Below are 24854 nucleotides of genomic sequence, written 5' to 3'. Positions count from 1 at the left end.
TAATCACAAAAGGTCAAACTGGAAAAAACACCACAAACAATAAGAGTAAAATCTCAGTCTGCCACCTGACAGAGAAAAAATCTTAAAGTGTTCAAAAGTTCACCAAAAAATTCCACATGCATCAGCCGTGTATAATCCTGCATAACCATCGCGCCACTTTCCAACCCCTCGCCCTCACGCTGGAAGAGCTTACAACTGATGAATAGTCCAGGCAGGAGCAGTGCAGCGTGGTGAGCACAGCCCCAGCCTGTGGAAACAGGCCTCAGTATGGATGACAGGACTAACGAGCTAAATATAGCCTTCTGGGTTATCTCCTCTGTGGGCGCAGCGAGTCCGTTGTTGCTTCACATTATTTACGTGTCTGTGCATGCACCCTCTCTCTCTTTTTCTCTCTATCTCCCTTTTTTTCATTTCACGCCCCCCCACACAAACACATCACTATCTCTTTCTCTTGCACTCCGTGTTGCATACTCTTTTCTCTGCTCTTTCTATCTCTCTGTCTCTCTCTCTTTCTCTCTTCTCTCCCCTTCTCTCTCTCTCTCTCTCTCTCTCTCTCTCTCTCTCTCGCTCTCGCTCTCTCTCTATTCCATCCCTTCACAGCCTCTTTTTTTCCTCAAACCCCCATCTCTCCTCTCTGCAATTCGGTCCCCTGGTACATCTTTCTCATTCCTTTTCAGCATTTTTCTCTCCCTCTCTCTTTCCCCTCTGTATCTCTCTCCTGCCTCTATCGCTCTCTACCATTTCTCTTTTATTCTCTTTATCTCTGCCTCCCTTTGTATCCTTCCCTCCCTCCCTCAGCAGCTCCCTGTTTTTTTTGTCTGAAAAAGTCTGAGCTCTTTTTTCCTCTCAAGCTATCTCTCCCTTTGAGCCTCTCTCTCACTGCCCTCCCTCTCATTTCTGTACTTTGCCTATGAAGTAGCGTTGCAATGCGCACGCACAACGACTAGCCATGCTCTACACCCCAGTTCAAATCAAATAGCCTCGAGTTATAGCCATCTGAAATGCTAACCTTACATACATGTCATCAGCATCTGACCGGCTGTCATAGTGAACTAACTACTGAAATCTAACTTACAACTTTAGCAGAGGACATTCATGTGGTTGTTCTCCATTCCTTAGCTTCCCAGAGGAGCAGTTGTCACAAAGGCCAATAAATATGGATAAAGATTGATTAAATGTCATCCATTCCTTTGCCTATGGACTGACACATTAGTGCATCCATGCTGCCACACCACCACTCCTCTTGTACCAGCTCAGGGTGGTGGGGATTTGCAGTGGAGAAGGTGGAAGGCTTCACTATTTGCTCCACATAGTAATTCAGTGAAACCTCAGCTCAAATGAGGAGTGTCTGAGATTTGAGGGATTTTACTTTTGGAATAAAAACAGCTTCAATGTTTATATGACACATATTAAATGTAACGAAACAGTAGAATAAAAAGAGAAGAAGATTAAAATCAACAAATGACTCAGCAATGTCGGTTAAAATACACAAAGCAATATCTACCCATGGTTTGTTTACTAACATTAGCCACCACAATGTTACCCCAGTGTATTAAACTGAACAATATTAAACTGAACTGCAGGCCTAGTTTTTCTTTTTCTCCAAGTGAGGAAATAGAATATTTGCATACATAAATGTTTAAGCACAAAGAGCAGAGTGTTTTTTTTCCCTGCCTTCCCACCTCTAACCAGTAAAAATGACAATGCAGCAAAGTATCCTTTCCTTCATCATTCACTCTACTGAGTACTGACGTCTTTATTTTGTGATGCATTTGCAAAGAAACATGTCAAAGTCAGCTGATTAAACTTGGACATTTTGTGCTGCTGGAATTGATGCTTGCTGAGTTAGGTTCCCAGCTTATTAGATGAGCTTGACCTCTGTTTGCACTGCAACATTTCCTCAGAATGGATGTTTAATGCAGCTTTAGTTGCTCGGCACAAGCATGTGAATGAAATCATTCAAAACAAAAACTACTTGTGTTTGTTCGTTTCTGTTGCTCAATGTCAATGAGCAACTCAATCCACGGTGTGATCTAATGCTGCCTCGTCACACGTTTGACTACTGAATAATATTCTCAGCATGATGCAGCTATTCATGAAATGCATGTGAATGTGCACATGTCATAAGAACAAAAACATGGTTTATTTTTCCTTCTAAAAACGTCATAGTCGGCTTTATCTGACAGAAATTATAAGAAAAACTGCTGCAATGTTTGGCACTGTTATCATTATGTCATAAGTCATATAAACTTTTATAAAGTTGAGATAACAATATGTAATGGGTAAAAATATCCAACAGCTTAAGATGATGATGTTTTTGGCTCTTATTGTATTATCAGACGGAACAAGAATTAGAATCAGGAAAAGCTGGTTTCTGAGAAATAAAGACCTTTAATGGAAAATCCTCATAAGAAATAAGCAACAACAGTGTGTGTGTGTGTGTGTGTGTGTGTGTGTGTGTGTGTGTGTGTGTGTGTGTGTGTGTGTTATCTGTTTATCTCCTGTCTGCCTGCCTGTCTGTGTGCTTACATATTAATTTTGTCTGCCAGCTGACCTGTCTGTCTGCTCGCCTTTTTTTCCCTCCAACTGTATTTATCCGTCTATCTGCCTCTCTGGTTCTTTCTCTTTCCGCCTATCCATCTGTGTGTCTATCTAGCTTACGGCCCTGATCCTGCCTGCTCTCCCAGGTTTATGAAATGCGAGCAGCTTAGCAGATGGTGCATATCGTATTCTGGTCGGCTCTGTGTGGGTTTTGTACCACAGACGAAGGCTTACGATACATGTGAGCCTTTAGTCGCGCAGATACAGCGACACAGAGGGAGCTCTGTCTGTTACACACGAGAGAAAACTAAGAGAGAGGAGGAAGACACGAGAGGAACAGAATGAGAAAAACATGAGGGTCTGAGGGATGAAAAATACGCAAAGGGCTGTGGAATAAAATGAGGGAGTACAAATCCAGGGGAGGTTTGAGAGTGCAAGATAAACAGTGCACCTTGAAAACATATGATAAACCTTTACCGGTTTAGTATATGTTTATACAATACGTGCATTGTGGAAAAATGGGTACAATGTTACATATATTCATGATTTAGTTTTGGGGCTTTTCAAAGTAAATAATGCACAGATATTAGAGATATTGTGTGACACTGTCATTTCAGGATGTGACTTCAATGTGATAACTTTCTATGAGTTTTGAAAGCGTACACTGTGTTGACTGCTTCAGCAAATTATTAATGTGAATAAAATGAGTGAAATAAATTGCACCACTCGGGGGGGAAAGACTGAGATGAAACAGTGAGAACAATAGATTAGAGGAAACAGCTTTTACTCCTAAATGATGCTAGAAATCAACAACATAAATCCAACTGTTCAAAAGCACAGACACAAGTCCCCTGACTGTAATTACGTAAGAACCCATCAGACAGTTTTCTAACTCTGAGTGAGTCGAACACATCACAGTGCAGCTCCCAGTAAAGGTTTGATTGGACTCACCATGATGTAGTGCCTCTGCATCTCCGTCTTCTCACTGGCCAGCTTCTCACACTCCAGCTTCAGGCTGCACAAGCGCAAAAAAAGGACAGACACACACACATACGGATTAAATGTTTTATTTGCATCCATTGAAATGAATTATAATTCCCACAGGGCTTAGATATTGCTGAGGTCGAGTACAGTTTAAGGCTGTGTGAGGATACTGAAAAGTTATTTCTAACCCCACAATCAGGCTCCACATTACTGCTGACAGTAACACTGAAAAATATCCCCTTCATGGCAGCGACAGCCAGCAGGGTGTGTCTTTCTCTCTACTGCAGTTCATCACACCTACTGTACATGTGTGTGGGAGGCTGTCTGGCCGTGTGTGTCCTGTGTTCATCCCTTTGTTTATTGAGCTTAGATACAGCTCAAACCGAGCACCTGACAAAGAACGGTTCAGGTCAGAGCCTTTTTGTTATAGGTTCTTCTTTAGTCTTGTCAAGTTCAGGTTCTTTCAAACAGGTTTTAAATTCTTCGCATAAGTCAATAATGTAAAATCTTAAAAAAATGCAAGCTTCTGAAAACCCTTCAGTTAATCTGATAAAGCTTCACTGCAGGTACATTATTAACATGCATCTGTTCCGGACTGTTGAAACTCTCTGGTTGAGGTGGGCTTTTCTTTTTATCCTTTCTGACACCATCAGAAAAGGTCGAACAATATCTGATTTATTATTAATAAGAAAAGCTATGGTGTCCTGGTCTCTGGCTGGTAATGTGCATGGTTGTACTTGACACTTATTACACAACCACTCATGATGAACATGTAAAGATATTAGTTGGCGTTTGCATCTTTGCGTGTGTGTTATCAGAGATCCATCAGTGCTGCAATGAAGTAGGATTGCTGAATCCCAGCAGGCTGTGCGGCATGCCCACAGAGGTGTGAGCTGTGTGTTTTAACCTACAATGGTTTATCTCTCTCAGCCAAGGTCACCTCTGGTCAGCCATATGATAACGTGACCATATGTGACCTCCGGCTTTGGATATTCCAAAAAAAGATCATACTCTGTGTGATATTTTGTCCCAAACGAAGAAATGAGTTATCCAAAACTTCAGTCCCATTGAATCGAAGTGTACTGGCAAGAGTGATTAGCGGAAATGATTTAATTGTAGGATAAGACAAAAAAACTATATTTGTTTAATTATATGAACATTACAAATGAAAATGGAAATTTCTTTAAAAAAAAGACAGTGACTAGAGAAAGGTCATTTGAGGTAATCTTATAAACAGAAAAAGTTCTGATGCTATATTGATTTCCCTTACTACAATTAATGTTTACTTGTTAAAGAATGTGATGTATAGATTGAGGCAGAAGACAGAATTATGTATGAGCGGCTCCAACTCACCATCGGTCTCCAATATTTTCACGCTCAGTTTCGTAATAATGATTGAAGCTCATCACTTACATGCTGCCATATTATCTTTATTAGTCCATATATCCAAGAATTCAAAGTCCATGTATACTGAACTGAACAACATTCAATTTTAGAGTAGAAGATACTGTATTTAAATAACGGAAGAGTACGGTTCTTCATCAGATTTACAGTTTTATTAGAAAGCATTGATCTACTGTATGTTGACCAATGACATTCATGAGCTGATTGTATTGTGTACTCGAATGACACTCACTGAAGTGCATACCTCCATCAAGGCCAAACTGTCCCCTTATCAAGCTGCAACATATTTCACACACTCCCTAAATATGGCAGAATATGTCATCAAGATTCATTAATTATAGTCTGAGAAATCTTTGAAAATGTTGAAAAATTCCCTATAAAGTGAAACATTTACCCTGGTGTGTGTATTAACGTGTGCAATGTAATATTTTGTGTGTACCTGTGATACTGGGCCTGGAGGAACTGGAATTCCTCCTTGATTCGGTCCAGGGTTTCCAGGACTGTGAACTTGAAAGACTGGCCAGGTTGCAAGGGTACCTGGGAAAAGATTGAGAGAAGGAGAGAAAGAAAGCATGAAAAACAGACACTGGGGAACACATGTGTGCATGTGCCAGTTCTAGATTAGATTGTATGATTTATGTCTTTATCGCAAAACCATATAGGGATTTTATAAAAGGTTGAAAGGTTGCGGATGAGTTTTTAGGTTTGGGTTAGGGTCATGCATTTAGTCGTAATGGTTCGGGTTAGGGTGAGAGGCTGTGGGATGTCAAGGAGTGTTTTCACAACTATAATAAGGCTAATTTGTGTGTGTGTGTGTGTGTGTGTGTGTGTGTGTGTGTGTGTGTGTGTGTGTGTGTGTGTGTGTGTGTGTGTGTGTGTGTGTGTGTGTGTGCGCGTGTGTGCGTGTGTGTGTGTTTGCTGTGTGTGTCTGTGTGTGTGCCAGAGAGCAAGGTAAGGGGAGAAAAAGCAGGGATGAAAGTGAGAGGGAAGGTCACTTCTCCTTCCCACACATCATAAAGCCTCGTCCTCTCTCTCTCTCTGTGTTCTCCTCCTCCTCCTAATGACTCTGCCTCCTTCCCTCACTGCCCCCATCCTTTCTTCCTCTCCTCTGCCTCTCCCTCCGTTCCACATTAGCATCCTCTCCACTCTGCCAGGTTGCTAATGTATTCCAGCCTACAAAGAGCTGAGAAGGGAGGAAACGTCAAATGAATAACTTATCGGGAATCACGGCAGCGTCTCTCACCTGCTAAAAGCTAAAGAAGGCCCAACAAAACAAGCACCTCCCAGGGGCCCCCCTCAGCCCTCCCTATCTGTCTAAAGTGATTTCAACAGCCACCCTCCTCCTGCAGAATTTCCATGAAGTTTGAGAAACAAGGGCACCGTGGATGTTTTTTTATGCTGTAGTTGTTTATGTTTGGGAACGGTAATAAATAGAAGTAAGTGTGGGTTTTTGGGGAGATTCTCAGAGGAGAATTTTATTCAACAAGAAGATACCCCCTTTCTCCCCCTATTTGTTTTGGCTAACTTCTCCTCGACTGTGGGACTCGCCCACTGTGAACCTGGAGGATGAAGACGACCAGGTCTCACCAGGAGGGCGATGAGGTTCACTCTGTCCCCTTATATACTAAAAAAGTGATGCAAACGACAAAGACAATACTACTGGATTGAGAGTACTCAAAATTAGTATCCTTTGACTGTGGTCATTTTCAGAACTTCGGACAATGTTCCGAATGTTGGGTGCGGAGTTTGGCTTTCACATATGAGGAACGCAGCAGGATATTGTCACTAGGTCAGTTGCATTCATGATAACAGGAAAATGTTGGAAAAACATTTAGGTAGAGCATGCGGGAGGCGGGACATGATGGATGAATTCTCCCGCTGAAATCTTGTGTTTTTGTTTACCGCACAGTCATCATGACAACTGTCTGACATTATCAAAAACTCTCAAATCTTGCTGTCTTTCCAAATTGGCAACATAATCAGTATCTCAAATTTCCCCACTGTGGGACTAATAAAGGATTCTATATATGGATTCTATATATCTTCTACGTGTATTGTACCTATTTTTCCGTGATGTGTTTGTATTTTTTTTATTTGCGTGTGTAGAAAACATCATGAACACGGCAACTCTGTAGGTTTAAGAGATATTTTCCTCCTATAAAACTTTATTGTCCCCTAGGGGGGATTTGTTTTCACAGTCATTTCAGTACAATCAATACAAAAGGAAACATTTCAGCAGAGGCAACCCATCAGACAGAGGCAAACTACCGAACGTCACATGAAACATAAAATATGTCGCACACAAGTCACAACTCACAAGTCACAACTCACCACAGGCAAGTCTATGTGGCTGACTCTGACATTTTTGGGGCATTTTACCAAGCGACTGGCAGGAACACTTACTCAAAATGTCCCGATCAACTGACTGTTTCTCACATACAAGCCCCCCTGAAATTTTCATGTGAATGTCCAGAGTTCGGTGCATATCTGAATTGTGAGATATCTTCTGATATCATCTTCTGATTGTAGATAAGCTGCAGTCGACTTTCAGATGAAGATGCAAAGCTCAACCTTGATGTGAGCTCAGGATGTGATGAAGGATGTGTCATCGTGAGGAAACCGATGTACTTTTCTTGCCACTGATGATAATGTAGACAGTTAATCATTTACTTTACGGTAACAAAACATATGATTTGTGTTAGTAATTCAAATACCAAAGGCAGCTATAAATCCATGCATCCGCCCCCTTTGTTCATCTGTTCACATAACTCACTATCCACCTATTCACTCATTCACACGGAGTGGCACGGTGCTGGGTCTGAAGTGTAGCTGGGTGGCTATCGGCACGCAGCTATACGGCTAAAAGACTGCCGGTTTCAATGGCGGGGCTTCATTAGTCTAGACAAGCACAATTCAATTAGATTTCAATTAGTCCGACGGTGGAGGTCAGAGACGCGGTGGGTTCCCCAGTAATTAATCCGGAGCCGAGTTGAGCTGAGCTAAACTGAGCCGAGGCAGGCGTAGCGGGGACATCTAGATGGCTGGATGGGCACAACACACACACACACACACACATACAAACGCACACACATACACACACACACACCCACAAACCCTCTGGCTGGTGTGGGAGGGAGTGGTGAAGGGGGAGGGCGTGATAGAAGAGGGCAGGGGGGGTGTCTGCCAACAGATCCCCACTGACCTTGATTCACACCACACACACTCAGTGGGGGAGGGAAGGAGGGGGATGAAGGAAGGGTGAGGGATAGATAGCGATCTGGCACATGCAGATACACACATACACACACACACACACACAAACAAACACATTACCGTGAGTACAGTTAAAGGCACACAAACAAATGCGCAGAGCCTGCAGATTCACACTTTAAGGCTACACACAGAACACACGTGGGAATGGGTGAAGGGATAGATGGATGGATTTACAGAAAAAGGCAGGGGAGAGATAGATAGTCGTCTGACAGACAGAGAGATGGATGGTCTGAGCGATGGAGGGAGTGATAGACTAGTCTGACATTCTTACAGAGGAATGAAAGAACGAGCAAAGAGACAGATGATGAAAGAGCGGCATCGCTGCTGACTGAGAGAGATAGGGCGACCATTCATCCGCCTGACACCGAGGGGATGGGAGGAAGATGGAGAGAGAGAGAGAGAGAGAGAGAGAGAGAGACAGAGAGAGAGAGAGAGAGAGAGAGAGAGAGAGAGAGAGAGAGAGAGAGAGAGAGAGAGAGAGAGAGAGAGAGAGAGAGAGAGAGAGAGAGAGAGAGAGAGAGACAGGGTGTCACGCCGCCTTTGCTTTACTCAACACAGCCCGGCTGCTCTGCCCTGTGCTCTGTCCGTCGGTCTGTGGCAACACTGCTCCCACCATCTGCTGCCATGAGCGCACAGAACACATACTCATGCGAATGCACACAAACAAAGTGGTGCTGGCAAGTTGCATCAGCAGCGCAAAGTCACATGACAAAGCCCATAGTCGCAGACCAGGATGGTACGAGCGATTTGCGTGAGTGATAACCATTGGTGTCAACATAATGTCCTCCGTAGTGTGCTGCTGGGAATGACTGGAATTTATTTCTATAGAATTTGTTTCTTCTGGTTTGACAGTTGTATGTTTTCGACTGAGGTTAATAGGCCGTTAAGTTATAAGGAGAAATTTCCGGCCTGTGCTGAGCCCTGCATATGAGTTCATGCTTTTTAGCAAAGGGAGAGGGTCTGGCTCAAGGACACTTCAGCAGGTACGAATAAAACTGAGGGGATGAATGTGCATCGGTCTGCAATGTTTACAAAGATGGAGCCATCAGCAAGTCATGCCGTATGTACACCAGAGCAAACATTTGTTGTTTGTGTGTGGGTGTTTGTGTGTGGGTGTGTGTCTCCTGGTCTCTTCTGTATTGTGACAGATGGCAGCCCAGACTGTTAGAGGTCCAATAGCACATCATGAAGGGCCAAAAACAGCCGACCGCCTCCTGTGTTTTCTTGTGTGTTTAAGTGTGTGTGCGTGTGTGTGTGATTCTGTAGTATGTGTGTATGTGTGTTTGTGTGTGTGTGTGTCTGTGGTAGGTGTGTGTGTACATGTAGTCAGCATAGGGGATCCTGAAACTCAAAACTGATCCGGTTAATCTAGGAGGTGGAGGCTGAGGAGGGGGGGAGGGAAGAACAATTTGCGCACAAACACACACACAATCACACTCACAAATACACACACACACACAAACACCATGTGGGACAGCAGTCAATCACAATTTGGAGGAGCTGGCACGGGCAAGCGGAGCATTAGGAAGGATTATCTATGGGGGGAGGGGGGAGGTGAAGGGAGGAGTGGCGGGTGAAGCCTATTTTACTGTATCACATAACAAAATGGAGGTGGGACCCAGTGGCCACAACCATCACCTTTCTGTGTGTGTGTGTGTGTGTGTGTGTGTGTGTGTGTGTGTGTGTGTGTGTGTGTGTGTGTGTGTGTGTGTGTGTGTGTGTGTGTGTGTGTGTCTGTAGGTTGATCCACCTGTCTGTAGCATTATTGATAAAAAAAATGTTTACAAAAGAGATCGATATCAATCAGTGGCAGAAAGACACGAAGATTTGTCGAGATTGTTATAAACTAAGATAAAGCATCACACTCAAGCTCAGTTCAGTCTGGTTCTGTGTGTCTGTTTGTCCCTCACATGGAAGTCCTCTGTTCAAGCAGCTGCTTGTTTTTCCACCAGTGGCAGCGGCTGCATGAGAGAGACAGCAACTGGGAAACAGATGCAGGTCTGGGAGTGATTGGGAAAGAAATGATTGTATCTGTCTGCTTGTCATCTATCCGTTTAGCCCCTGGCACACTTTCTACCAACACATGAGTGTTCACATGGAATCAGCAGGCATGCCTATGCATGGACGCAACCATCCAAACCAAACAGTCACCAACAAAACATTTTCTCTTGCTTCTCTGTCACCTCGCTCTCTGTCTCTCTTTTCTCTCCCTTTGTTCTTCACTTCTCCTTCTTTAACCCCCTTTGTTCTTCCTTTTCTCTGTGTGGGTCTGAGACAGGCACAGACACTGTGATAGCACATGAAATAGTAATGGACTGGTGAAATATTTAGGAAAAAGTCATGTGAATAGATGACAAGTGTGGCAGAGGAGTGTGTGTGTGTGTGTGTGTGTGTGTGTGTGTGTGTGTGTGTGTGTGTGTGTGTGTGTGTGTGTGTGTGTGTGTGTGTGTGTGTGTGTGTGTGTGTGTGTGTGGGTGTGTGTGTGTGTGTGGGTGCGTGTTTGTTTGCTTGCTTGTGAACAACAGTCAGTCAGTTACGATGGACGGTTGGCGGTAGGCGTGGCATAACAGACATAACAATCACAGTTTTCATGTTTGGGATACACAACAGGAGTTAATGGGACACAAAAACACAGTATCAGATTGAACAGGTTCACCACCTGCCTCCTCTTACACATCAACATGATTTGATTTAAAAAACAGTCTATGGTTTAAACATGATTTCATTGGCTGGTGCCTCCGCATGAGAAGTTGAGCTCTTTGCCACCTTCTGCCTTGCTCAGCGCGAGCCACACAACGAATCAGAATCACAATCCGTCTGTCAGTTGGATGATCAGATGGTCAGTCCACTGCTTAACCAGTCAGTCAAACAGAGAGCTATCCAGTTAATGCTGCAGCTCACCAGTCAGCCGCTAAGCCAGCGCTGGATTACAAATCAGGGAGAGATTGGCAGCCAAAAGAGTGTCTGGACTCCATCCAAGCCTCGCTCTGATCATTTCTTTTAATGACAAAGAAAAGAACAAAACACAGGATTTGGGGATAGAAAAGGGCCTGTTTTGTTTTTTAAAACCAGAAAGCAGACGTATCTGGGTGTCTGCGGATGTCTGAGCAGAAAATGTTGGCTGCTCTGACTTTGTTTTGCTTGATCTGTGGGGTCGTCTCACTGCGGCTGTATTGTTGTTACTTGACTTTTTGCCATTTTATTCGGTTGCCTTAGAAATGCGGGATGAAATTAAATGTAAACAAGATGAGGACAAAGAAAAGAAGGGGAGAATGTCATCGGCAGGAGGTGACAGCAATGTGCTGTGCTGTTTACCGTACATGGCTTTCATTACAGCCACAAATGTTGGGGGGGGGGGGAACAAACTGCCCAAGAGAGCCAGAAAACAAGACAGGTCTACTTTGTGCGAGAGCAAATGGCACACAGTTGCATGTACAAAGTCAAAAGTCCAGCAATCACATGCATACGAAATTAACTTGCATATTCCAGCCCGTGCACTTTCAATACATAAACACATCAGAATCCAACGTAAAGACACAAACACAAACAATCTCACTGTGGGCTCTGCACTCATTAACCGAGCATATGTGATTTCTGTGGCCACATATTTGGCATTAGTTTGTTTACTTGGCCGTAAAAATAAAGTGTTACCCTTCTCATGGCCAAAGGAGAAGGAAGCCCTCAGCACGCACACACACACACACACACACACACACACACACACACAGATGATTAAATATTTTGATTGCAATGCTTTTCAAACCGTTTCTTAAACTGTACCACACACACACAGGCAGCTTTTGATTCTTTGGTTTTTCCCTCTCTCCTCCTGATACTATCTCAACAGCTGTTTAAGTGTCATAACACACATTTCCAAAGCAGAATGACTGAATGATTTTTGACGATGTAATAATGATGATCAGAGGAGTTCTTTATTCATTATTTCTGCATCTCTGGAACAAAATTAAACACCTTCAGCAAATAAACTATTTGGCTCTCACTCTCTCTCTCTTTTTAATGTGGGAATGTTGAATAAAGGGTCTGATCTTCATCCTTCAGACTTCAGCCGCCACAACTCTTATAGCTGGGGGAATATTTGTAATATATGTACACACAGCCCCACACACACACACACACACACACACACACACACACACACACACACACACACACACACACACACACACACACACACACAGGGCTCTGTGAGTGCACACACAGCCAAAGCTTTCTTTTCTGCGGTTTAAAACGAATGTAGAGAGAAACACAAACCTGTGTGTGTGTTTGTGTCACTGGGGTGGGGCAGCCAATCAAGGGCTAGTACATTCACAGCAACAGTTGAGGTCGGACTGGGACATTTTATTGTTATTGTTGTTAGCGCACACACACACACAAACACACACACACACACAAGCGAACAACCATCGCTCTCTTTTCCCCTTTTTCTTCCAGATGTAATCACACACTCTAACAGCTCCACACTCACACCCATGCACAAGTAATTTTACAGGAACACAAGGACAGATACACACTCATACTTGGTGCACACACACAGCAACACATGTACTTACACACAGAGGCACTTAACACTTAAGAGCTAATGTACTCTAAAAAGAAAATTGCAAAAACATCTCAAATTTAAGAACACACGTACATGCATGTGCACACACATTTACACACGTCCGACTCAGTAAACAAGGCAACACGCACTGTTCATACAAGAGTGTATAAACCCACACAGCACTGAGGAACAAGTTGTGATAACGCTGCCCCAGCCTTCGATGTACATGTTATCTTTTTATACAGCAGACCCTGTCCTCATCATGTCCAAAGGGACAGAGGAGTTAAGAGCAGCAGCACTCAGGCCAGCTCTCAACTCTGCAGCTCACATGTAGACGATGGTGTCTGACACATTATGTCTACTGAGCAGAGTGCTGTTGTGTCTGTTTACTAGGACTACACAATTAATCATAAAAATCATGCTCTCGATTCACACCCACACGCCATCACATTTGTAATTAACAACAACTCTGCTGCATTTTTATTTTAATCAGCTGCTCCCACCACCCACGAAATGCTGCATTATCTTTGCTCTGTCCCTCAACCAATGACATCCCAGTATTGCGCCACCTAGTGCGGAAAAACAGGAAGCTGGTGAAATAGATCGACTGAGAGACAAGTGGAGAAAACTTTGTGTTCAGAACATATAAACAATAATTCTCCAGAAGAAACCCCCTCTGATAATAGGAGAGAATCGACAATCTCAAGTCTAAACAAGAAAATCTATTTTTTTACGTAATCGTGCGGCTCTAGTGTTTACTGGGAAGCAATGTGATGTGTGTTCATGTTTTATATGACTGTGACTATTCTTCAGCACAAACATCATTCATAATTCTGTTGAATGTCCAACCTTGTAAATGACTTTGTGTGTGCAGCAGCAAAAGGATACTTTGGTCACAAATGATCTGACATCTGATATGTGAAGGTTGTTTAACAATCTTTTTGTTTTTGGAAAATGGTAATCAATAATTCAAAGTATATTACGTTTGCAGTGCAATTGCTAAAGCATATATTTTTAAAACTGCAGGAAGTGCTAAGACAGTTTATCTGAAATATGCGTAATTAAAGTACTTGAAAGGGTAAAGCGAAAGGGGGCGAGAGGAAGTGTATAATCATGGTGTGCACATAGATTGAAAAAAGTGGATGAAATGCATATTTTATGAGAAACCCTGATTTGAATTTACAAACACATACTTGCACATGCACACGTGTATGTACATAAACATGCACCCACAGACACTCACATAAACTCTGGAACCACAAACACACACATGCATGTGTGCACACACACAACTGTTCTTTGCACCCTCACACCTCTCCACGGATCACATTTCATAGCAACACCAGAAATAAAGTTCCACTGGCAGCAGAGGGCTGCAGAAGAAGGAGGAGGAGAGAGAGAGAGAGAAAAAAGACAGGGAGAAAAAACAGAAGGGAGAATAGGGAGTGAGAGACAGAGGCTATCGATTGGCTGGAGTTGGCTCAATCTGGGATTGAACTTTATCACAAACACAGAGATCGCAGAAGGAAGCTCTCTGATACGCCTCTAAAGGAGAGAACAGAGGAATGTTCACATCATTCTTCCTTTGCATCTCTCATTCATTTTCATTTCTACTTCCACCCCCAGCCGGGCCTTTTTAAAGAAGTCTCTCTCTCTGTCTTTTTTCTCCCTCTCGCCTCTTACATCTTTCACTTTCGCCCTTTGTTTTTCACTTCTCTCTTGTTCAGATTGGCGTCTCGCTTCCAGCGGCTGGCTTATTAGCATTCTCTCTGTACATATAATTGATTCCTCATGCCTTCCTCTTGTGAAAATGTCATTCATAATTCTGTGTGATAGCTAGCTGGCTGGCTTGCCGGCTAGTTGGCTGGCTGACTGGCTGGGTGAGTGGTTGGCTGGCTGGCTGGCTGGCTGACTGTGAGGCAAAGTGGTCACAGACCCAGTTTGTAGCAGATACAAAGAGACTGACAGCTAAATGTGATGATATCACCCGGACAGGGGCCTGAGTCAGACCGAGTCTAAGCTGCAATTCATCCTGTTCTTTAAACCCTCACTTCATGCTGGCAGGTAAATTAACAGCAGAGTCTCACTGCTGAAGACGGGTGAAACCGAACGGGGCAAAGTGACTTAAAGCAGATGCACTCATGACCTTTCTTAGTGGTAATGGAAATGAATTAAGTGGAACTTTACTATCAGTCAGCGTGTGTGTGTGTGTGTGTGTGTGTGTGTGTGTGTGTGTGTGTGTGTGTGTGTGTGTGTGTGTGTGTGTGTGCATTCGCTTAGCAACAGAAATCAGCAAATGAACAGCTGACAGGCGTAAAAACACTTCATCACACCTGCACACAGACACACACATGGACAAACCCACGGGCACCCCAACACCAACACACTGCCATGCACACAAGCAGTTCTACACACACGCTGTGCACACACACACACCACACACTAATGGACACAATGTACACATGCAAGCTGAGAAGTGCAGATTCAGTTATATGCCACCTACACGCTTAACCCTCAACCAGATTTCAAAGGCACCTGGTGGCAGCTGACAGAGGTGTGTGTGTGTGTGTGTGTGTGTGTGTGTGTGTGTGTGTGTGTGTGTGTGTGTGTGTGTGTGTGTGTGTGTGTGTGTGTGTGTGTGTGTGTGTGTGTGTGTGTGTGTGTGTGTGTGTGGTGCAGATATTGCTCAGGTTGTGGGGACCTAAATCAGTTTAACCAGTCACAATATGGGGACTTGTCTTCCTTATGATGGTGAAGACGTTTAAAGATTATTGAGATTAAGGTAAGGGCTTGGGTTAGACAAGTAGTAACTGTGTAATGTCCTCTGAGGTCATGTGTGTACATTACAGGGAATCTCTTATCCCAACCCCCCCCCCCCCCCCTCACATCTCACTCCTCATGTTACAGTACAGCCCCTCTATCTAAACAGGAGGGAAAAGACAGGATGAAAAACGACGAGGAAAGAAAAAGACACGAAGACTTTAAGCATGGACCCAGAAGCAGAGAGGACACGTGAGGACGAGACCAAATGAAAGTTAAAAAAAAAGAGGAAAAACGCAAGAAACGAGAGAAGCAGAGAAGCATGAAGGGACCGTGAGGGAAAAGAGGACAGGAGAGAGAAGCAACAAGGCAAATTAGGGACATGAAAAGTGACAGCAGCAGCAGACAGACATGGAGAGAGAAGGAGGGACGGAAGGAGAAAGGAGTGGGACGGACAGGAGACAGAGACATGAGGAGGTACTCACCGGATGCCTGCCCTGAGGGTACATGATCCCAGGAGAGGAGAGGCTGCCGGTCCGTGTGATGGCCAGGCTCGTCCCCTGGCCCTCCACTCCTCCGCCCTCCACTGGTCACACTGTCTCTCTATCAGTAAGTCCTCCGCAGTCTTTGTATGCGTATTGTCCTCAGATGTGAGTCTCTGTTGACACACAGCTAGAGAGCTCTCACTCCGTCGGTAGGTTTCTCCAACACTGTCATGATTAAACAGAGCACCAGACTTTACCTCCTCCTCCTCCTTATCCACCTCCTTATCCTCCTCCTCCTGCTGCTGCTTCTTCTTTTCCCAGTGAACCCAAAGTCTCAGTTTGTCCTCCTCTTCCTCCTCCTCCTCGTCTTCCTCTCAGTGTCTCTCCCTCTTTCCTCACCCCGTGATCAGTCAAGGTCCACGCGTAGTGACATGACACAGAGAATGTCATCCAGGCAAGTCCTCTCTCTCTCTCTTCCTCCCTCCTCTTCCTCCCTCCTGCTGCTCCGCGTGCCCCCCCTTCGCTCGGCCGTCCAATGGCAAAACACACAAACATAAACACACGCGTCCGAACAGTGTCCGCCGCCTCCTCCTCCTCTTGATGCTCCTCAACGCTGACTACTGCCGCAGAAAACAGAAGAGGAAGGAGGAGAAGAAGAAGATGAAGAAGAAGAAGAAAAAAAAAGAAGGAGGGAGGGGTGAAGTGAGAGAGGGAGAGAGAGAGAGAGAGAGAGAGAGAGAGAGAGAGAGAGAGAGAGAGAGAGAGAGAGAGAGAGCTTTGTTTTTAATCTAAATGTGGAGGGAAAAAACGCAGGAAGAGAGGGAAGCAGGAAAGAACAGCAGGTCAGTGGAGGATCCAGCGGGCTTTTCAGCAGCAAGCCCTAGACTGTAATATATTGTGCCTGTTGGCTTCAACACAAACATGACAGGCTGCTAAAGCTCCTCTTAAGGTGGAACTGAGTAGATAGAGACACCCAGTCACACTCACACTCAGAGAGAGAGAGAGGGAGAGAGAGAGAGAGAGAGAGAGAGAGAGAGAGAGAGAGAGGGAGGGAGGATGGAGATGGATCCCTTTTCAATTGTGGTCAGATAGAGAAAGCAATCAGTCATGCACAAAGACTCACGCTCAAACTGATATGATCGGGATTCACACACTAACACACACACACGCAAATTCATGACAGCTATGTGGACACAGTACAAAAACACACACACACACATACTGCCGTAGTCGTACTTTCAGGGAACATTACATAGACTTGCAATCATTTACTGGAGACTGTATTTGGAAAAATCACGTTAACACTATACCTCAAATCAGGACAACAGCACCGAAAGTTGAGAATATTTGTAAACAACTTGCTGACGTCATCACTTACAAATCAAGAAGCACAATCGCACAATAGGCTTTTCATTGTTTTTTTATGCAATCTCTGAAAGAACACCTATATTCCGACATTTGTGGTAAATAGGTGTTTTTATGATTGACATGCATAGGTTTGATGGACCTGATCATTTTTTCCTTGCTATTCGTTAACTATATTAACGAGAGAGTGTTGGTTAAGGAAAGAGGTGTTGTTGAAACACTTTGCCATTTTCTTTATAGAACCTGTGTTTTTGTTTACATTTCAACTTCAAAGCTCATGAACACATCAAAGTCCAAACAACGACCAGGGGGCATGTGAAGGCACAGTAAAATTAACCCTAGCATTTCTACTACTGGCCCAAAAATCTGCCTTTCCCCAATGAAATGTGTTCCCGACGGTAGCATATGACAGAGAAACACACACACACACAGTTGCACATACACATGAAAGTTATTTGGAGTGATAAGTTTATTGCCCAGTTAACACCTCACATTGAGATGTGTCTCGGATGATTGGGCAGCTATCCAGTCATACTTAATTACAAATAAATCCAGGTGTAAACACACTCAGGTTGCATGAGTGGATGCCACTGATCCGAATGACAAACCTCCTGAGGAAGTGGGCCGAGGGGGATCTCATCCGGATGTTTGTTGAGAAAGAACATAGAGTCAGGTAACACAGAATGACTCCCCATCACTGCAGATTGAGCAGGTAAATCGAGTCAAAGCCTACAGAACACATAATAACAGGACATCCAAGTGGAGGCACTTAATTTGACATTCAAACCACTAATGATACGCCAGTTGCAATAATTAGACCTCTGCCTTAATCTGATTATTATCAAGTACTTAGCATCCACACTGCTGGATTTTCCTCTCCTCAGATAAGACATTTTGTGGATATGCAGATAAACAACTATGTGCAGTGTGGAAACGTTTGATCTAGGACTCAATCAGGATACAAGTCACACGTCTCAATTCACATTTGCCTGAGAGAAAATCCCATGCAACACAAAAGTATATACGGTTCTTAATCTGATATTATTATACACGCAGATCTCAAATGGTGCAGTGCAAAACCAGGCAGTGTCCTGCTTAAGATCTTTGTAAAACATTAATAATGTCGAAAATGTATGTTTTTTTTCTTGCTGCCCTCCATTGCTAGATGAAAAGGTAATATTCATGTTCTTTATATTCTGCCCGTGCTGTTTACAACATCTGGACTTCTTAAATGGCATATTTTGTGGGGAAAAAATAAGCACTCAATAAACTTTTCTCTCAGCAGCGACAGTGGCTTATTTTGAATAAACAAACGAGCTGAGCAGCTACCAAAAATCAAATCCACAGCCAACATGACAGAGTGCCACCTCCATAAACCTAATCAACAGAGAGGACAAGAACTGCTCCTTAAAGTACAAGTCTCATACTGTGAAGTGATATCTGGCAAAACTGCAGCACGGGAACGCCACCGCAACGTCCACTCACTGCCAGAGATGTCATCAAAATCAATATGTCGAGTATCTGGAGGATTACTACTGTAACACCCCACAAATATCCCTGCTACAGCGAGATAAAAATGTCTGCCTGCCTACTTTTAACTGCTGGCTCTGGTGCACATGTTATTTACAGGACTTCCCAGAATGGACCAGGACCAACCTGGTATTTAAAGCCCTTCCGTGTACAGTACGCTGGTCTGGCCGTGCCGTCTTTTGGCGCAGTCTATAATGAGTTTAACCGGAGCAGCTCCCACTTTGAACTTGATCAGACGGCCATTAATCCGACACTGTAGAATCTGACACAGTCAGTCTTGGCATCGGTGGACGGTTTCCAGTAAGACAGAAACGGCATTTTATAACGAGCAAGTGAGCCAGAGGGCAGACCCAAAGCCTCAATTAAGGTCACATACCCACACTGTGTTATCCAATGCAGTCTATTAGCGAACACTAGATCCTTTTTGGGGAAACCTAATGCAGTCCTTTGTTAGCGTCCAGCAAAACTACTCTCTCACATGTGTGTAGGGGGAAATGAATAATGGTTAATATTTTTTCTGGTGAATACTTTGGATCTGACACAATTTCATCTATCTGTAACTTAAAGATATATCCGCCCATCCATGCTTACGCTGGACTCACTGGTAAGCATTGAGTTAACATTTGACATTAAGTGCGACTGATGCTCAGTACTGGCACGACCTCCATAACAACCGCACAGTTTCATACTCAGGACACACAGCAAAGCTGGATTTCTAGCTTATGTGCTATGCTAGCAATCAATACAATGCTAAAGAGAAATAGATGGGAAATAAAATCCACAACCCGGGTTGAACACACAACAGGTTGTCCAGCTGCATTTGCCTACTCATTTGTGATTTGATTGGCTAGTTTGTATTAAACATGATTTGATTGGATGGAACCAAAATGTTGGAGGCGGAGCTGAAAGATCTTGAAGAGCATTTCTTTTTTCTGAAGGAGCAGAAGGAGCAGGGGGTATACGTCAGGGCGTAGGGCTCTGAGTACGGTTCACGTCTACATGTCGGCTACAGTGTTGCTTCGACACAGAGGCATGAGTTGGGCTTAAGACAAAAGCAAGATGTCAGTGGGTGTCAGTGGGTTTTTGGCTCAGTGTGAAATGGTAAAGACAGCGTCGACATGAGATGCAGTTAATGTAATGAACTAAAAGATGAATAAATAAACAACCCACTGGCCAGTAACAGTAGCATTGGAAAGCGTTGATTTTATTACACACTATGAATCCTCCATAACTTGAGTTTAACAGCCTTTCCACTCTTAGAAATCAAGTATGGAGTCAGACGGTAACAAATGCCAAAAATTGTGCAAAAAAACCCCAGTTCCACCATCTGGCTAAAAATTTCCACTTGTGAACACTCAGCCATCCAAATCAGTAATATTCAAATCATCAGTCTACCCCAGCACAAACTGGTCATGAGGCAGAACCAGAGCCCTTTCACACCTAGTAAACCCTGTCCATACCTGCTGATATAAGCACAAATGGACAGGCCTAAAATCGTATTTTGTTGTAGAGCCACATGCAGAGCAGCCCCTCATTATCCAGCTCTCTCTCTCTCTCTCTCTCTCTCTCTCTAACAAAAACCGAATTACTCTTTGCAGGCAGCAATGATGCACAGGTTTGTTGATATAACATAGAGCAGGGAGGTGAGATGCAGGTCGAGATTTTACTGTCAGGTGTGAACTGATGTACTTAGCACAGTCCAGTTTTGATATGATAACATGCTACCAGGTATGAACAGGGCCTATGTGGCCTGTCCACACACTGTGAGAAGACACCTTCACAGATGGGAAACAGAAAGGACTTCCACAGCCTACTCCTTCACTTTTTTGACTCTCTCTGTTTGTCTTTCAGTCCTTCTCCGTCCTGCTCTTCTTCCCATCTGCCTTCACTCAGAAGCTCTCTTCCTGCCTTTTCTTTTCACACAGACACACACTGTCATTCAATGGTGCAAACCCCATCACCACCACCACCACATCCATCAACACCATTCCCCACGTAGCCCATTGCACTAATCAGCATTATCTAATTGTCTCAAATGGATTACACAGGTAATTATTCCCCAAACTCCTCACACTGGATTTCAGACAGACAGATGGCCAGGCATACAAACACAGACACAGACAGGCATCAACCATAGACTGTATACAGGCACAGACATCAACACAGCACGATGGCACCATGAAGGGTGAATGACAAGTTTGTGGCCCAAGGTAGAAGACAATGAGAGAGGGTATCAGTGGAAAAAAAAATGTATGCAGCTATGTCGGAAAAAATACTACAAAAATTTACATTTTCCAGTTTAACTTTATTTTATCTCCCAAGAGATGCTGAAAACTAGCAAACAGACGGATGCTTCTCTATAGATATCGTTATAGAAAACGTGCATTGAAAATACAGTATTTATTTTCCGGACCTCTGGTAAAGCATGAGGAGAAGCCGGCTGAGGTGATCCACAGAGGAGCATCAGCACCTTCAGCATCTGAAACACAGAGAAACGGAATGAGCTCTCAACACAGGTACAGCAAAGACATAATGATCTCAGCACACAAAGCTTTAAACAGTAGTGTTCAAACATTTGTTTAAATAAAGTTACTGACAAAACCACAGGTGAGTGGTAGAATCTTGTGGTGAAGTGTCATGTTGCATCTGAACACCCCTCACCTCACCCTCCCCTTTCAAACATGAAGTTGTGATAAAAACTCAAAGGGTGTTTAGTTTGTCCAGTTTGGGCTACTGTTAAAAAAATGGCGGCCTCCGTAGAGATGACCTGTTCCCCATGTTTATATAAAGTATATAAATACAAAGGCCCCATTCTAGGGTAAAGAAAACAACAATTTGTACCATTGAGATGAAACACACTCGTGAAAAACATAACACAGATCATTTTATATTTCATTTCTGCCAACAGATCCCTTTCACCTAAACCTTCCACATTGAACCTTTACCATTGTTTTCACATCATCTACAGACCTGTTCTACCTTCAGACCCGTTCACGGCTCGGTTCTGGTTTCCTGTGTTCGGTCTTACAGCAGCAACGAACTCCAACGTGGAGTCAGACTCTGCCTTCATGCCTTTTCATAAACAGTCTATGTTTCATGCTCTCACGTCTCAATTTAGCCTGAACACACACTCGACCTCAACTCGTCCGTTCCACCTTAAGAGCTCTTCCTCGTCTCGGGGCTCTCTCTGCGCGCTGATTGGACGACAGCGTTCTTCCGTCGAGCCAATCCGCATCGAGGAGCCCCACGTTGGGTCCCGATGTGACGAGACGAGCCGACCAATCGCGAGACGACCCGGTCGCTGAAGGGGTGTGGGCGGAGGCGGGGAGGGGGGAGGGGGGTTTAGGAGTCTGTGGGGGATTGTGGGCATTGAAGTTCCAATTATTCTGCACACGCACATGCACACGCACGCACACACGTTGTCAGTCACGCTACATAAATGCTCAGTAAATTCCACCGTTAATGTCAGTCCCGCTGCGCGCGCACACACACTCACACACACACGCGCACACACACTCACACATACACACACACACACACACACACACACACACACACACACACACCCAGTAGGTAAACGCTACATTTATGAGTTGACTGAAGTCCTCTTCGAAATTAAACAATTTTTTTGACCACGTTTCTTTATTTTATTTCAAACACTGAAAAAATAAATAGATAAATAAGCCTTTGCGTGCATGAATTAAAACAACGAGGAAGGACATAAGTCTTGACCTGGATACATGAAACCAGCTGTAACAAATGTAACTTGCAGGATCTGGGTCTCTCACTTGGAAATATTGCAGCTTTCTTTCTTTTCTTTCTTTCATTTCTTCTTTCTTACTTCCTCCATTCCTTCCTGCTGTATGGATTTAAAAATATGAAGACAAATTGTACACATGTCCGGCATCAGACGACATAAACAAACCGGTTGATCTGTTGTACCTCATTACCCACTCTCTCTTTTTATCTTCATTAAATGAAAACAGAAACACAAAAAACACAAACACACACACACAGTCGATAAACACTACTTTTATTTATTGTGAGTAAAGACAGATTCAAAATTATTTTACCATTTCTCTTTATTTTACTTTAAACGCTGAAAATGTTATATAAGTAAATTGGCCTTTGCATTCATAAACTGGAATAATGAAGAATATGGGACGTCATTAGTCTTAACCTGGATACCTGAGCCCAGGTGTGATATATATTTTATATTTTATATTTTTACCATTCTTTCCTGTCTTCATTCCCTCCTGCTATAGAGCTTTAAATGTATAATTACAACTTGTAGACTTCCAACACAACTGGGCGCTCTGATCGTGTAGTTGTCCCTAATTTCCCTCTTTCTCTTGTTTTCTTTGACACACTCCATCTCTTCCGGTCTTGTTGCATGCGTCTCCTTTCAGAGTGATACTGTGATATTTGCTGCGTCTAGGCACAGACACACTCCACTATGATCGCTCCCTCCACTGAACACATTTTACAACGCGGCTGCAGCAGAGTGAAAATAAAAACCTGCTGACTCCCGGTTTACTCACTCACTTGTCTTGTCTTCACCAGTGCAGAAGGCTGACCCAAAGCTTCATGGACGGGGTATATAAATTTGTCTCTCGGAGGATACTGTCATATTTAAGAATGTTTGGCTGTGGAATGCAATATGCCTGGCTGGGAATGAAGTTCCTGACTGTATCTGCTTATTAAAGGAAACTGACGCTTGAGTGAGATCATCTCACGCTGTGATGTTTCTGACCTGACATCACATGCAGGGCTGTGATACCTGCTTATGAAAGCTGCAGTTCTCTGAGAATGTGGCATCTTTGCTTCTTGAGCTGTGGAGTTTTTCTGTGATTGTTGACTGCACAATTGTGTCACTTAAATCTGACATTTACCTCCGTTGTTTTACATTATTTGAATCAATCAGGCTTTTAAACGCCTGCACACTCAGACTCTCCTGCTCGTTTAAAGAGGACAGATATGACATGAACATAACAACAGGATACCTCTTCAGAAAACCTCAAACATGTGTCTGTTTCAGACAGTTTATTTAGTTTGACTGTGCAAAATGAAATCAACCAACTAAAAATACATTTCATGTGAGGATTTTTTATTGTGTTGTTATTTTTGATGTCATTGATTTGGACGTCACGATGTTCCAAGTTCTATTTATTTCTAATCTGTTCCGTAATATCCAAATTTCCACCATGGCGATCAATTAATGATTATCTTATCTTATCTTATCTTATCTTATCTTACTGTCTGCTTATTTTCAATGGTAATGTGTACTAATGAATGTACTAAAACAGAAATTCAAATGTAAAAAATTAAATCACTCCTGTGTCTTCAGCCTCAAACAAGTCAAATGTTTTTACCATTGCCCTAAGAAATTATCATATGCAAAATCTAAAGCCCCCTTTTCAAGTGGTGTAAAAGCCCACTCACACCCACTTGCATGTTGTTTCTGCCTACAATGGGAATGCATACAATCAGCATTCACTCTCGGGTCTAATTCGTTTTTTTAATTTGACAATCTAGATGTTAGCGCTGCACCTTTTCAGATATATTATGCTGAGCTATATGAACTTCAGGGCGTTGGCGCTAAATAGCCTTGTGCGCTAAATTGTTTACTTATTGTTTTTTACATCTTGGGAACAACATGGGACAACCATTTTTCTTTACTATCGTGATGCAAAACTGGCAGCACAGTGAGGTTGCCGAAACGTAGGTTACAGATTGCCAATGGTTCCCGTCACATAAAGGTAAAAAACAGAAAGCCTGCATATACTTGCTACTTTTGGAGTAAAGGAAGTATCATGATAAAAACTACACTGACATCAGTCCTGCCTTGTTCTGTTTGTGTTCTATAACAACTGACTGTTTCAAAACTGTCTCTGATGTTGAAAATAGTTTGACAAATGAATGTATGTATCAAGGGACATCTACTGGCTTTT

The 24854-nt window shown here is 43.3% G+C and overlaps 1 protein-coding gene across 3 annotated transcripts in view; it reads right to left on the bottom strand.

Annotated features, from left to right (window-relative positions):
• tle2b (TLE family member 2, transcriptional corepressor b) overlaps positions 1-16859 on the bottom strand; it is a 79042-nt gene extending 62183 nt beyond the window's left edge. For all 3 annotated transcript variants that reach the window (XM_061078392.1, XM_061078394.1, XM_061078393.1), the window contains exons 1-3: positions 16009-16859; positions 5369-5466; positions 3493-3556 (exon numbers count right to left, since the gene is read on the bottom strand). In XM_061078392.1, coding sequence (XP_060934375.1) covers positions 3493-3556; positions 5369-5466; positions 16009-16032 — 186 coding nt within the window. In that variant the 5' untranslated portion in view covers positions 16033-16859. The remainder of the gene's footprint in view (positions 1-3492; positions 3557-5368; positions 5467-16008) is intronic.
• Between the last annotated feature and the right edge of the window lie 7995 nt (positions 16860-24854).

The sequence above is a fragment of the Limanda limanda genome, chromosome 9, assembly GCF_963576545.1.
Source record: "Limanda limanda chromosome 9, fLimLim1.1, whole genome shotgun sequence".
In the NCBI taxonomy this organism is placed as follows: domain Eukaryota; kingdom Metazoa; phylum Chordata; class Actinopteri; order Pleuronectiformes; family Pleuronectidae; genus Limanda; species Limanda limanda.
Note: the sequence above shows the minus strand (reverse complement) of the source record. Positions and strands in the feature narration are given on the sequence as shown.